The 16,386-nt window shown below is 39.5% G+C and overlaps 2 protein-coding genes across 2 annotated transcripts; one reads left to right on the top strand and one right to left on the bottom strand.

Annotated features, from left to right (window-relative positions):
* Positions 1 to 1,227: 1,227 nt before the first annotated feature.
* LOC103672866 (melanoma-associated antigen 10-like) lies at positions 1,228 to 2,303 on the bottom strand. Its single transcript, XM_008701565.2, is given in 2 exon segments — positions 1,228 to 1,445; positions 1,448 to 2,303. Coding segments are annotated over 2 exon segments (1,074 nt in total).
* Positions 2,304 to 14,199: 11,896 nt separating this feature from the next.
* LOC103672849 (putative 60S ribosomal protein L39-like 5) lies at positions 14,200 to 14,355 on the top strand. Its single transcript, XM_040641912.1, has one exon. The coding sequence runs from the start codon at positions 14,200 to 14,202 to the stop codon at positions 14,353 to 14,355; it is 156 nt and encodes a 51-aa protein (XP_040497846.1).
* The last annotated feature ends 2,031 nt before the right edge of the window (positions 14,356 to 16,386 follow it).

Consider the following 16,386-nt stretch of genomic DNA (forward strand, 5'->3'; position numbering starts at 1 on the left):
AATATGAGCCACAAATACACAGGCATGGACACGGGCAGGTGTAATATTTTTCCCTTTAAATTATTACCTGGATGTATTATGCCTTTTTTAAAATTTTGGCTGCCAAGTGTGTTCACAGGAAAAGGATGACATTCTGCAACATGTAGATTTCTATACAACACTCTACTGATGCAGCTTAGTCTAGTCTCTAGCCTAGTATCCTCTACTGAGAGTCTAACCCATGGTTCCTACTGCTTACCAGACCTATTCACCTGGACATCCCTCTCAACTTCACCATCTACATGGCCCACACTGATATTATCTGCCACACCCTTCTTCATGTCCACAGTAATTCAAATTGCCACCAATTCTTTCTCCCTGAGATCTCCCAAACCTATTCATGAAAGATGTTCTGTAGAATCTTCACTCCCTACTAAACACCCAGATTCCTAACCAACTGACAGAAGGAATTACAGTTTCTCAGAGCCCCAAAGTGCTTTGGCTCAGGGCTTATTTGACTGCTCCCATCTGGAGTCTCACTGCCTCACTCTTTTTTCTGGTTCTGTAGCTCTTAGAGGACATCTCACTATCTTCCTGGTATATTGCTGCTCCTAGCCACTCCTGTTCTTTGGGTAGGGTTCTGTCCTACTGATCCCCACTACTAAAGCAGGGCCTTCCAAAGTGCAAGTACTGAAGAGATGTTTGGTGAATGAGTCAGTGAGCAGGGACTTTCCTCTATTAAGATTTCATCTACTTTCTTGAATAGGCCAAGCAAATCCAAGTATATCTTTTTAATTTTCCAGAATGGTGGACTGGAAGGTATAAACAAACCCAAGGATAAACTAACCTTTACATTTTCCCCTCTGTTTATTGAACCCTATACTTTACTGCTCAGCTCTTTCACATTTCCAAAGAAATTTCTATTCCAATGTTTTCTTGTACCAGATCCCCCAAAAGATGGGAGGTTGCCCAAATTTTTGCAAAATATTGAAACTCTTATTCTTAAACCTGAAAAACAGAAATAAATGCATTACCAATGTCATTCAAAACTTAGGGTCTTTAGGGAATTAAACCTTCCATTAAAAGGGACATTTGAAAAATATCAAAGAAAAAAAAAGATAAACTTCCAAGTCACCCATACAGAATGGGAACACAAAGTTGTACATTGTGTTCTCCCCAGCCTGACCCTGACTCTCCTCTACTTAGAGCCAAGACTGCCCTCCTTGAACACAGAGTGATGATTCAGCCTCACTCTTCAGTCAGGACAGTAAAAGCTGCTGAACAATGCTGTGCAAGGAACATGGCAGTAGTATTATCCATGGAGCCAATTCTGGCCTGGGCCCCCCCTTCCTCATCTCTTAAAGCCTCCTCATACCAGCATGAGAAGAAAGTAGGGTCAGTCCCTTTGACCTTGGCCAAAAATTACAGAACTTCCATCTTGCTGGTTTCAGCATGAGCCCTGGGACCCACAGGAATTCACAGCGTGGAGGATCACTGTTAGGCACCTGCCGGTACTCCAGGTAATTCTCCTGCACCCAATCTCTGGTGATGAGCTTCCTGGGCTCCCCATAAATGAAATGCTCCCTCCTAGCGCACACTCCCATCATATTCAGGAAATCCCAGATGTCTTCCTCGGGGGCACAACTGCCCTCTATGAAGATCACACCCAGGATGATTATCAGGAGACCATTTTTAGGCACGCTGTAGTTGTCGCTAAGCATCTCATCATGGGTGAGGTCCAGTGAATTGACAAGGACATAGGAGTGGGTGGTGGGGTCCACTTCCTTCACATCAATGCTAGAGATCACCTCCAAACACTTGAAGATTACAGGGAATTGTTTCTTGTACCTTTTGATGACAACCTTCAGCATTTCTGCCTCTGTGATGGGCTCCTTCAATCGATACTTGAGGACCATGAAATGCACCAAATCAGCCACCTTCTCATATAGTGGGTCTCTGGGCAAAGATTCAGTGTCTGTTGAGGTCTGCAGGGAACTTGTATCTTCTTGGCTATTGGAGACTCCCTCTGATGTGCTCCATGATGCAGAGAAGGAGCAGGAGCTCTGAGGACTCTGGGGAGGACTCAGTGTTGCAGCAGGCTCCCCTTCCTCCTCCTCCTCTGGGGAGACTGGGATCACAGGAGAGGAAAGCGGGGAGGAAGAGGTGAAGGGGTAGGAGAAGTTGAAAGAGCAAGAGGAAATGGAGGAAGTCTCCTCCTCACCCTCAGCTATGAGAACGTGTACTACTGCCAGGCCCTGTATCTCACTTTGGGCCTGAAAGCCTGGCTCGAATATGAGACATAGATGCCTTGGAGAGTGAGGCATGATGACTGTTATTGGCAGCAGCAAGTAGAAGTGTGAGCAGGATGGTGGGAGATGGGGTAACACAGGTCTGGAGAAGAGGGGGAGAGGGTCAGCAGCCTCAGCAGAGAAATGCACATTTGGCAGCTCTGGACAAAGGCTGACTGTGTTCTAGGATGGGAGGTGCCCTCAAGCCAAGATCCCCATTTCCCTGAGACCCCCAAAGAGATGTAAAGAAGTGGGATCATCTGCCTGAAGGCCCTGCCTGGGGCTTCCTAAGACTGAAAGTCGGAATGGGTTTCTGAGAATACACTCTAGGCTGGAAGATCCCCTCTGCCCTCTCCCTCAGAGTCCTCTTGTTGATGCCTGGTTGGGCCCGAAACTCCTCCCTCTGCTAACCTGAGGTTACACCCCTCAGAGAGGACCTCACCACTTTCAGCCTCCCAAGTTGGAAGTCCAGATACACCACATCCAGCCTCCCTGCCTGGGGCCTCACAAGACTGAAATGGACCGAGCAGTCCTGGGTCTCCCTCTGTATGGAGTGGGAGGTCCCTTAAATCGTCCTTCTTTAGTCATCAGCTTGATGCCTGGCAGTTCCTGGACTCTTTTCTCTTGTGTCCTGAGCTGGACCCCTTCAGAATAAGATCCTCACTTCTCTGACAACCCCCTCCCACTCAGATGGAAGAGTAGAAAACTCACTCCCATCACACATGGCTAAGTCTCCCTCAACTTCCCAAGCTGAGAGCATGTTAGGACTGGATTCTATGGGGCCCATTATGTTCTAGGATGGCAGATGCCCTTAGTCCTCTTCAAGGTATACATGTTTGCCCCATCTGGGCCTGAGCTCTCTCTTTCATGAAAGTAAGGATGAGTCCCTCAGGCCAAGATTTCCATGTCCATGTGATGCATGAAGAGGTTAGGAGTGAATCTGCCTGACACTCCTGCCTAGAGCATCTCTGGGCTAACAGCAGGGGCATGGCAGTGTCTGGCAGCCCTCTGTGTTGAAAGTTCCCCTGAGTCCTCTCTCAAGAGTCCTCACTTTGAATACTGGCCCTGCCTGGGCCCCCTTTCCCTGTTTACCCAAGAGTGTCCTCCTCAGACCAAGGTACTCACTTCCTTGAGACAATCTGGCCGCATTGAGGGTCCACCATATGCTTACACCTTGTCTCAGGGCCTCTGAGAGCTGTCAACATGGGCATGGTGAGGCTGAGGCCCATCACTCCCGGGTGGTGGGTTTTATCAGTCCTTACTCAGAGTCCATACCTTGACTCCTGGTTAAGCTTGGGCCTCCTCCCTCTACTGACCTGATTTTGGCCCCTCAGACTGAGGTCCTCACCTCTCCTGGATGCCCTAGGGGAAATTAGATGCTGCTGCTCATAGCTACTGTGTCCCAGGGCCTATTAGATCTAACATTGGGAGACAGGACTGGATTGTGTGTGGCATTCCTTTGTTCTATGGTAGAGTACCCTCCATCCTCCCACAAGATACTAATATTCAAACCTGGCAAGGCTCAGCCACACCACTCTCTACTGACTTTAATGTTGCCCTCTCAGCCGGGGCCTTAGCTCTCGAAGATACTCCTCACCATTGATAGAAGTGGAAGAATACCACATCTGGCCACCGTTTGTCCAAACATGGCTGACAACAGGTACAGGGCAAGGTTTCTGTGGGGCCTTTCTATTTGCAATGGAAAGTCCCATTACACATCCTCAAGGTCACCATATTTCCTCCCAGCAAGGTCTGCATTCCTCCCTCTGCTTAGGTAAGGATGTGTCAAGGTGAGGGCTATGAGGGAGGATTTAGGGGAACTTCTACCCCATATGGAGGGAATCAAGGCCTTCTCTGTCCCTGCTTTCACAAGAAATTGGTGTAAGAATTATGAAAGTGGTGTCTTCTGCCTGAAATCCATACACAAGTCTTCTTAGAGATGACCCTGGAGCAAGTTTCCATGAGGTGAAAGATTTCCTCTGTACTTTCCTTTAGGTCTTCACATAGCCATCTCTGTGCAACTGCAACTCCTTACTCTGCTTAATCTGGACTTCGGGTCCATTCAAAGAACGCCTCACATCTCTCAGACTCCCAAAGTGGAACCCAGGAAATGTATTCAGGGACCCTCCCTAGGGCTTCCAAGACTAAGATGAAGGTCAGGAACCTAGATGGAAGCCAGGACACACTACAGCCAGTTACCTCTGCCCAAGCATCCTAGAGCTGACAGTAAAGACAGGTGTGGATTCTGTGGGCCCCTCTGTGTTCTAGGTTGGTAAATACCCTGAGTTATCCTCAAGGTTTTTATGTTTACTCCAGACAGGGCCTGAACCTTCTTTCTCTGCTGGCCTGAAGATATCTCCAAAAGTTGCCTCTTTCCTGAGACTTCCAAAGAGGAGGTGAAGGAGTCAGGAGCTTCTGACTACCAGCCCTGCCCAGGGCCTCCCAGGGCTGACAGCATGAGCAGGTGTCTGTGGGTCCTCCTCTACCTGAGGCGGGAAGTCCACTCAGTCCTTGCACAGAGTCTTCTTGGTGACTTCTAGCAGGGCCTGGGTCCCTCACTTTCCCAACCTCAAGCCAGGCCCCTCTGAGCAAGTCCCTCACCACTCTTTGATCCCCCAACTAGAAGAAGACCTATCATTCGTCACTGTGGCTGAAGGTGTGGAGAGCTGGATTGTGTGGGGCCTCCTCTATGTGGGGTGGGGTTTCTGCAGTCATCCTTCAGAGTCCTAATCTTGATGACTGGCACATCATGGGGAACCCCCATTCTTCCAAAGATTACAGTGTGATGCAGGTAAAAAGGGATTAATTTACTATGGGAAAACCTGACAAACACTCCCTCATCAAGCTAACACCATTACTGATATATCATGTTGATAGTGTGCACGATGGATATGAAGTGACATGAATGGCCCTTCACCTCTCTTGTCTTCCTCCCCAAAACCATAATCCATGTCTAATGTTGAGGAAACTATCAGACAAATCCTAATTGAGGGACGTTCTACAAAATACCTGACCCATATTCCTAAAAACTTTCAAGGTTATCAAAAACAAGGAACTCTCAGAAACCGGCACAGCCAAGAGGAGTCTATGGTCAGTGAAAGTAAGAGGGGGTCAGTGAAAGTAAGAGGGGGTCCTGGAGGGGATGCTGAACAGAAAAAAGAAATGCAATGGAACATAAGGAAACATAATGGAACATAAGGAAATCTGAATAAAGTATGGACTTCTGTAAATAATTATGTATCAATATTGGTTCAACAGTTGTAACGAATGTACTATACTAATACAAGATGTCAATAATATGAGGAACTGAGATTGGGACATATATGAAATTTCTTCACTACTGTTGCAATTTTCCTGTAAATCTAAAACTGTTCTAAAATTAAACTTTGAAAACTTAAAAATATGTTAGCAAACTAGATAAAGTATATGTATGAAAAACCTAGAGCAAACATCGTACCTTTTGAGGGAGAGTTGAAAGCTTTTACTTTGAACTTGGGAACTAAGGAACTAAGCAGAGAGTTATGCTCTACCTCCTTGAGGAGATGATAGATGATAGATAGATAGATTAGATAGATAGATAGATAGATAGATAGATAGATAGATAGATGATAGATAGATAGATAGATAGATGATAGATGATAGATAATTTGGAATTCTTCTGCACAGATGTGTTTACTCTCTCCCATTATGTATTTATTCAGTTATTTATTTATCTTGGGATGGACCCATGGATATGTATTTTATGTGTTGGGTTACAATTTAATATTACTTTATTTAATTGCTCAAATTGTTTCAGCCAAAGCTGAATTAAATAAAGTGATACTAGATTATAATAGATTATTATAGAATAAAGATTTGAGAACTCCCTTACTTTCTGCCACTACAAGATATTCCAAGTTTATCTTGTATATTTCTTGACCCAGTCTTTGAGTCACCCATTTCCTCACAGAGCTCAGGTTCCTCTTTTTGACTTTGATATCAGAAACCTAAATTTGGGGGTACCTGGGTGGCTCAGTTGGTTAAGTATTTGCCTTCAGCTCAGGTCATGATCTGAGCATTCTGGGATCAAGCCCCGTGTCCAGCTCGCTGATGAGCAGGGGAGTCTGCTTCTCCCTCTCCCACTGCCCCTCCCTTGCTCGTGCTCTCTCTCTCTGTCTGTCTTTCTCTCTCTCTCTCGTTCATGCCCTCTCTCACACAAAAAAAGAAGTCTTAAAAAAAAAAAAAGAAACCTAAATCTGGGCATTAGGTATGCTCATCACTGCCAGAGAACCATTTCTTCTAGGCCCTCTCAGCTGGTAGAGCAATAAAATAAATGTGTGTATGTCAACCTGTGTATATACATATATCTATAAATATTTATATATGTAACCATATGTGTCTCTATTAAGCTAAACATGAATTCATATTGATTTCTGCAACTTGAATCAATGGCCGTAAGGATCATTCTAGCCTCTCAACCTTTTTTGACTGTAACATTTTATTCCAACAGTGGGAAACCTGGTTCTCACCATTCACCATACATTTAATTAATTTTTCAATTACAGTATACATGTCTAAAAGCTTCAGAGTTGCTAATAAGTACATGTAATAAATAAATTATTAATAAATACATATAAATAAATACATGTGGGAAACTATTAACAACTAGAATGCAGTGCTTTTTGTATAGGTCTTTGGCTTTGGTCTTACAAACTCAACTCATGTTCAAATACACTTAGGTCAACACCTTTCAACCCCATAACCTTGAGTTAAGTTGTTGTTTTCATAATTTTCATTCTGTCCTGACATCCCCCAACCTCCTATTTATTTACCTTTTTATTTGTAAGCATTAATGTTTCCTTCTTTATGCTGTCAAGGTCTATGGCTTTTGACCACAGTGTAAGGTGTCATGTATCCACCATGATAATTTCATACAGAATAGTTTCACCACCCCAATAAATGCCCTTTACTTAACGTGTTCGACCTGCTCCCCAAGCACCTAGCAATCATTTGTCACATTACTGTGTCTATAGTTTTCTCTTCGAAAATATTATATAAATGGAATCATATCATATCTAACCCAATCAGACTGCCTTCTTTACTTTATAATAGGCATTTAGGATTTATGCATGTCTTTGCCTAAATTGATATCTCATTCCTTTTTATTGATGAATAGTATTCCATTGCATGAATGTACAACAGTTTAACCATTCACCTATTGAGGGGCATCTAGTTTTTGGTGACTATGAATAAAGCTGCTTTAAATATTCATGAGCAGGCTTTTTTGTGGACATAAATTTTCAAGTCAATTGGGTAAATACCTAGGAACATGAAGGCTTGATAGTGTGGTAAGACTATGTTCAGCTTTGTAAGAAACACAAACTGTCTTTCAAAATGGCAGCACCATTTTGCATTCCCACAAACAAGGAATGAAAGTTCTAGTTACTCTGAATCCTTGCAAGCAATTGGTTTTGTCAGTGTTTTGAATTTTAACCATTCTAATAGGTATATAGTGGTGTCTCATCATTATATTAATTTGAAAATCCCTAATGATAATGGTATCGATGCCACCTTTTCATACACTTATTTGTTATCTGTATTATCTTCTTTGTTGTGGTCTCCATTGAGGTCTTCTACACCTGTTTTTAAAGATTTTATTTGTTTATTTGAGAGAGAGAGAACAAGCAGGGGGTGGGTGGTAAGGGGCAGAGGGAGAGGGAGAAGCAGACTCCCTGATGAGCAGGGAGCCCGATGCTGGGCTTGATCCCAGAACCCTGGGATTATGACCTGAACCAAAGTCAGACGCTTAACCGATTGGGCGACCCAGGCACCCCAACATTTTTAATTATGCTAGTTTCTTTTTGTTGAATTTAGGAGTTCTATGTATATTTTAGATAAAAATCCTTGATCAGCTGACTGTATTTTATCAGTATTTTCTCCAAATTAATGACTTGTCTTCTCCTTCTCCTAACATTATCTTTCACAAAGAAGTAGTTCTTATATTTAATAAAGTCCAACATCGATATTTTTCTCATGGCTTGTGCTTTTCATGTTGCATCTAAAAATTCAATGCCAAAAACTAAGTAATGTAGATTTTCTCTTATGTTTCCTTCTAGAAATTTTGTTGTCTTCCATTTTACATTAGGTGCTACAATTTATTTTGAGTTAATTTTTGCAAATGCTGTAAGGTTCTAAGTTCATCTTTTTGGATATGGATGTCTAATTGCTCAGTTACCATTTGTTGAAAAGTCCATACTTCTCCATTGCATCTTTGTTGAAAATCAGTTGGTTATATTTTTATGGTACATTTCTTGGCTTTATTTTGTTCTATAGATCTATGTGTCTTTTCTTTCATCAATACCAAGTTATCTTTATTATGGCAGCTTTGTAGTAAGTCTTAAAATTGGATAATGTGACCTTCTAACTTTGTTCTTTTCCTTCAATATAATGTTGACTATTCTAATTGTTTGCCTTTCCATGTAAACTCCAGAATCAGTTTGTCGATATCTAGGAAATAGCTTGCCAGGATTTGGGCTAGAATTGTATTGAATTTATAGATAGATTTGGAAGAAATGACATACTAGCAATATTGGGTCATCCAATCCATGCACATGGAATATGTCTCCATTTATTTATTTAAATCTTCTCTAAAATTCTTCTACAAAGAAGTTTTGTAGTTTCACGCATACTAAGCCTGTAGATTTATTTCACTTTTAGTGCTGTTTCCAAGGTGATTTGTTTTGTTTGAATTTAGTTTAAATCCAAATGTTTATTGCTGGTATGTAAGAAAGCAATTGACTTTTTTGTAGACTAACCTTGTATCCTGGGGCCATGCTATACTGGCTTATTTCTTCCAGAAATGCTGTTTGTTTGAGAAAGTTTTTATTTCCGCTTTACTTTTGAAGGAGAATTTTGCTGGATTCTAGGATGGTGGGTTTTTTTCTTCTCAGCACTTTAAATATTTCATTCTACTGGTTTTTTGCTTGCATGGTCACCGACAAAAAATTCAGTATAAATGTTATCCCTATTTATTTATAGGTAAAGTTTTTTTCTTCAAGCTTCTTTTCACCTCGTCTTTGTTTTTCTGCTATTTGAATATGATATGCACAGAGGTGTGTGTGTGTGTGTATGTGCAACATAAATACATAAATATTTGCTAACGGCTACATTTGCTAACATGAGTTGCAAAGCAAGAGCTGTTTGGGGAAAAGAGAAGCTAAACAATATAAAGAAGAAAATGACAATATGGTACGTGTGAGTATGACCTCATAATAAATTTACGTAAAAAATACACTTGTATATGTAAATACAATAAAAATATAAAATATAAAGAAGAAAATATGAAATGGATTGCTTGTAAGAAATGAGGTTTTAGAGACTGTTAATGATATGAGAAGAGCACCTCATTTAAGACATTTCCCTCATTTCAATAAGAAGTAAAACAAAATGAGCTTTCCTGTGACCTTTAATTGTAATCCTGTGTGAATCTGAGCAAACCGTTGTTCTCTAGAATGATATAAACTAATCTTTTTCAACCTTAGACAAACTTGAGCCTTTCTTTACCTAAGAAACATCAAATAATCCATCTCAGTTGTAAATATGAATTCTTTACTCTTACAGAAATAAAGCCTCATATATTTTGATATTTTCTGGTGACAATGGACTTAAATGCTATTGTTCCCTTTTCTCTATTAAGTAATATTACCAGAAAATATCCAGGCTAGCATCTATGCTTCCCTGAGAAAGCTTAAATATTTGAATGCATGAAGTATCACTATCACTCAAAATGGATAATTAATACTCTCACTAGAATTAATTCTTCTAAATTAATTCAGTAGTCACTAAGTGTATAATCATTCATTAACCATGTATTTATTTTCAAAATATATATGCTAAGAACCTGCTATGTACCAGATTTTGTTCTAAGTGGTCAGGACACAGTAGTGAAAATCTCCCAACACTTTTGGACTATACATTATGATGGAGAGTGATACAGTTAATTCACGAGCCAGATAATTTCAGAGTTGGAAGTATTATGAAGAAAACCAAGGTAAGTAAATAGAGGATGAGGGTGGGGCCTGAGGGTAACATTGAGCAGAGACTTGAATAATGGGGGAAAAAGCCATCTGAAGTCTGGGGAAGAGCAGTTTAGGCTCGGAGAACAAGGATAAAAGCCCTGAGGCAGGAACAAGCTTGACAAGTTCAAGGAGATGTATGAACTCTTGTATGACTAGAGGAGCGAGCAATAGGGAGAGAGTGGGAGGCGAGGATTCAGGAGGCAAGCACAGTCACTTGTAGAACGTGGAAGGAGTTTGCATTATATTACAACTGTGATAGGATGACCCCAGAGACTCTTGAAAGGAGAAGTGAACTAGAGAGATATATGATAAAAAGATCTTGTATTACGAAGATAGGACTTAGAGTTCTATTTTGAATTCCACATTTGGGATTCCCTTCAACTTTTGTACCACATTCACAAAACATTTCTAATAAGAGAAAATATGTGTACTTTGAAGATGAATTTCTTTTTAAAAATATTATATGGTTAAGGTTATTGAATACAATTCCAGACAAGCAGAATCTGGGTTGGAGGCTCAGGCTTCTTTTTTGAAAAGTATCTGCTGGGTTGGAATTCTTTTCTTCCTGACTCTCTGTCTCGAGTGGGGATTACCCCTTAACTTCCTGGACTTGGTGATTTTTCTTGGTTCTTTATGTTGCATGTGGTTTCATTTTCCAATTTCCGCACTGGAAAAGTTTTCCTGGTCTTTGTGAGACCTCACTATTCTCTCTATTTGATCCTGCTACTCCCATGAGAACTTTTCAGTTGACTGAAACCCCTTTCTTGAACCCCTACTGGCTATACAGCCCACACATTTTATCCGTCTCCTTCTTGTTGGTATGATTTTACCAAGGAAAATGCTTGGAGCTTCAATGAACTCTTTGAGAAAATGAAGATCTCTCCAATCTGGCTCCTCTAAAGTCTCTCCTTTCCCATCATCACCTCTGCTCTTCTTTTATCCTTATACCACCTTCAATTTTCCCTTAAATTAAAAATATGAAATAAAAGTGTACTAAATTTTTAGAGTAGAAAGTTATACTCTCTCTGTGTCTGTTCATATGATTATGTGTCTCTCTGTGTGTTATGCATATGTGATATTTTCTTACCTCTGGACAGTATTAGCGAATTGATAAATAAAATCCCTTAAAGGAGTTCTATTCAAATTGGTTTAGAGACGAATGAGCACGTATATAAGTTACATATTCCTGAAACTCCCAGAAATAGAGAAATTAATCCAAATACTTCTCAAATTCACGTGACTTGGGTAAATCTTTGGCAATTAAGACTTGTTTAATATTGGTGGTTTAATTTTTTTAAAGCTATGTCTTATATGGGGAGCCTGGATGGCTCAGTCGTTAAGCGTCTGCCTTGGGCTCAGGGCGTGATCCCAGCGTTCTAGGATCGAGCCCCACATCAGGCTCCTCCGCTATGAGCCTGCTTTCTCCTCTCCCACTCCCCCTGCTTGTGTTCTCTCACTGGCTGTCTGTCTCTGTCAAATAAATAAATAAAATCTTTAAATAAAAATAAAAATAAAGCTATGTCTTATGAGTCATCAACATTAAGTATCATATGAATATACATTTTTATCCTATTTGGGCTTACTAGCCAAATAAGCTCTATTACGGTATGTTTAAGATTATGAAATTGTAACTTCAACCCAAGGAAAACATGTACATGTAAAATGCAGTCAAAATCAATTGCTTGAAAAAAAATTAATTGCTCGATACCCATTACTTCATGCATAACAAAAACAGCAATAAAACAAACAAAAAAATGCATTTAACCTTGTTTAGGTTTTTGCTTTTGTGCTATTTGCCTGACATGCATGTACTCTAAGTGTAGTCAATAGGGAAGTAACTTGAGATGATAGCTAGCCTTGTTTAGTGTTATAGTATGTCTGCCTGAAAATTGTTCCCAAAATCTTTTTGGTAACTTGAAACCTTAGAGCTATGCTAAAACAAGGAACAGATATTCATTAAATATCTAGATTATTTCTTTTTTTTTTTTTTTATTAATAATGATTTTTTATTATATTATGTTAGTCACCATATAGTACATCCCCGGTTTTCGATGTAAGGCTCGATGATTCATTAGTTGTGTATAACACCCAGTGCACCATGCAATATGTGCCCTCCTTACTACCCATCACCGGTCTATCCCATTCCCCCACCCCCCTCCCCTCTGTAGCCCTCAGTTTGTTTCTCTTAGTCCATAGTCTCTCATGTTTCATTCCCCCTTCTGATTACCCCCCCTTTCTTTATCCCTTTCTTCCCCTACTGATCATTCTAGTTCTTATGTTCCATAGATGAGAGAAATCATATGATAGTTGTCTTTCTCTGCTTGACTTATTTCACTAAGCATTATCTCCTCCAGTGCCGTCCATGTTGTAGCAAATGTTGAGAACTCATTCTTTCTGATTGCTGAGTAATATTCCATTGTATATATGGATCACAACTTCTTAATCCAGTCATCTGATTATTTCTAAGTAAGACAAAGTACTGAAACATTAACCGCTAAGCATGAGTATAAGTTTATATACTTCTGGCGTCTTATTTTTATATGGCATATAGAAGCTAAATATAGTTGGGTCTATTAATAAATCTGTTCTCTTTGCCACATTGAGAATTTGTGCCATGAGGAAGAATATACAGTTGAGCCTTGAACAACATAGGGGTTAAGAGGTGCCAACCCCCACACAGTCAAAAATCTGCATATAACTTTTGACGCCCCTCAAAGCCTTACTCATAGCCTACTGTTGACTGAAAGCCTTACAGATAACATAGTCGATTAACACATATTTGTTATGTTATGTATATTATATACTGTATTCTTACACTAAAGTAATCAAAAGATGTTAAGAAAATCAAAAGGAAGAGAAAATACATTTACAGTACTGTAATGTATTTATCAGAAAAAATATGCATGTAAGTGGACTACAGAGTTTAAACCCGTGTTATTCAAGGGTCAACTGTACCTGTAAAAATTGTGAGATATTATATTCACAAAATTTGCTAGCTTGCTACAGATTGCTTGCATGTGAGACAGTTCACAATTGTTTACTTTCTAGTTTTCTCTAGAGAAGAAAGGCTACTAATGGTTAAATTCATAATGGATATGTGTAATTAAAACTGCTGAAAATAATAAGGATGATGAAAAACAACTTCGTATGAAAGTATGCAAGGAAAGTAGGATGTGTTTTTGACCAGGAAAAGCATCCAGGGTATAAAGGATGTGTTTTTATTAACGGAAAAAAAGAGAACAATTTTAGCCTAAAGTAAGTTGTCTGGTTGTTTCAGATTGAGAAAGATGAAAAATATAGGACAAATCTTGAATGGATATAGAAAGTCGTAGAAATTTTGTATAAAAGGAATTTTATGTGTGGTCAAGCTGGTAAGATTGAACGGATTTATTTGTAAGGATTTAAAAAATAAGTTTTAATATCAAAATTACTCTGGTACAAATCTAGAATTTAGTAATCTATTTGCTAAAACTACAAAATTTTCTTAGATTATTGGTCTGTTCTTAATAAGACATTCTAAAAGATTTTTCTTTACCTTTTAAGTAACCTCCCTAGGAAACAAAGCTTTTATATCTTATTTGAATAATTTCTTGTGCTTTATGTAAACCTTTACCATGTCCTTGATTATTTAAATGAACCAAGACTTCTCACTTTTAAATGAGCTAATGTTTTTTGACATTTTTGTCAATTTTATCTCTCCCAAATTAAATTTTCAATGAAATCTTTCTGTTCTATAACTGACCTTGAGATTTCTCAGAGGGTCCTGAAAAATCTCAAAGGATTTGTTCTTTCCACTTGTAAAGAAAAATGTTAAAAATAATTGTAGCTCTCTCCTTTTCTCCACCATTGTGGTGTGCAGTTGATTGTTCCTTTCCATGTCTTCTCACAAGACTTTCAAGATCAAGCAATTCCTAGAGAAGAAACTAAAGCAGAATCGTGCCATCCCCCAGTGGATTCAAATGAACACTGGTAATAAAATCAGATACAATTCCAAGGGGAGACATGGAACAAGAACCAAGCTGGGTCTATAGGAATCACATAGGAGATGGTACACATGTTTGTATCACTGCGTAAATATCGTTACTACCTGAACAATTAGACATATTTTATTGGGAAAATGGTTTTTCTCTGTTGCTATACTTCTGCGCTAATCGGTTGGTTCAGTAATAAATATGTGAGAACTTCTGTTTGAAAAAAATTTCATTTTACTTGATATGTTGAATTGCACAAAAGGCTGTTCCCAAATAAAAGGGGTTGTGTAATCTTCCCCAGGTTCCATTTGTATGAGTAATGCTATTAACATAAATATTGTAGAAATTGGATAAGTTCATAGATATTTGCCAATATTCTTGCTGCTCATGATATGCCTTGGTTCAATATTGTTAGTCGTAATTCTAATTACCATTTTAAATGTTGCATGCCGCAGAAATAACCCAACTCCCTTGTTAAATGAACTCTCATCAGATCTTTAACTACGACCATTTTAAGTCTTCTGGCATTCACAGTTGTTGTTTCATTCTGCTTTTTCCCCGAAAACATTTGCAATCAGCCACAGGCCAGAGGGCCTCATGATGGCATTGCTTTAATACCTTTATACTGCTGGACTAGGGATTTACAGAATTCTAGTGGAGAAGCTTATGGGTTCACGAAACTGCTAACCCAAGATCAATCAGAACAAGAGTTAGTTACATGGGACTGAATGACCTGTTAAAGGATGATTATGTTTTTGTTTGGAACATTGCTAGTTCTTTAATGTTTTATTTTCCAGATTTAAGGAACCCTTTTTCTTTTTTCTTTAGCTATCTATAACTCACAACTATTTTCAGATTATATTTTGTAAACAGATATGAAACATGTTTTTTCTTCCTGCTTGATACCTCCAGAATTCAAAAAGTCTTATTGAATATTCTAATTTTCATGGCAATATAAAATTATTTGCATAAGTTCAGAAAGAATCTATTCTCAGGACACTGGGTGGCTCAGTCAGTTAAGCGTCTGTCTTGGGCTCAGGTCATGATCCCAGGGTCCTGGGATCGAGTCCGGGGTCAGGGTCCTCACTCAGTGGGTAGTCTACTTCTCCTTCTGCCTGCCACGTCCCCTGCTTGTGCTCTCTCTCTCTTTGGCAAATGAATGAATAAATAAATAAATAAATAAATAAATAAATAAATAAATAAATAATAAAATCTTCAAAAAGAATCTATTCTGTTTGTAACAGCTCATACTGGTTGGAACCTGCATATACTTGGTTATGTAATGTCATATTTATATGTCATATTTGAAAATGATGTACATGGAATCTGGTTTAAGGAACTAAAGTTGGGGGTGCCTGGGTGGCTCAGTCGTTAAGCGTTGGCCTTAGGCTCAGGGTATGATCCCGACGTTCTGGGATCGAGCCCCACATCAGACTCCTCCGCTAGGAGCCTGCTTCTTCCTCTCCCACTCCCCCTGCTTCTGTTCCCTCTCTCACTGGCTGTCTCTCTGTCAAATAAATAAATAAAATCTTAATAAAAAAAAAGAAAAAAGGAACTAAAGTTGACTTTATGGAGCCAATGCCTAAAGCCCTTCTGGGAAAACCAGCCTGGTATCTGGATTACAAAGTTCCCAGCTGTATAGGTGAGTAAGGAAGGTCACTTCCTGGCAGACCTAGGACACCTAGGATATCTTAGGTATCTGAAGAAGAAAGAAATTCAACCAAATCTATAGGTGCCACTAGTGAGGTCTGATGACAAGTTCTTGGCTTGGTTTCCTAGCCTCAGGAGGCTTTTTTTTTTTTTTTAAGATTTATTTCTTTATTTTAAATGAACGAGTCAGGGTAGGGGCAGAGGACAGGGGGAGGGAGAGAGAGAGAGAATCTCAAGCAGACTCCCCACTGAGCACAGAGCCCAACTCCGGGCTCAGATCTCCCAACCCAGAGATCATGACCTAAGCCAAAATCAAGAGTCAGATGCTTAACTGACTGAGCCACGGAGGTGCCCCCTTAGCCTCGGGAGGCTTTTAAAAGTCTAATCTGAGATTCTTTATGTCAGATTCCAGCAAATCAAACTCAAAAAGGCCTACATGGT

This window comes from Ursus maritimus (genome assembly GCF_017311325.1).
Source record: "Ursus maritimus isolate PB19 chromosome X unlocalized genomic scaffold, ASM1731132v1 scaffold_X1, whole genome shotgun sequence".
Lineage (NCBI taxonomy): Eukaryota > Metazoa > Chordata > Mammalia > Carnivora > Ursidae > Ursus > Ursus maritimus.

Bases quoted from the DNA above. Each gene is read 5' to 3' on its own strand.
- LOC103672849 (XM_040641912.1), top strand. From the start codon at position 14,200: ATGTCTTCTCACAAGACTTTCAAGATCAAGCAATTCCTAGAGAAGAAA.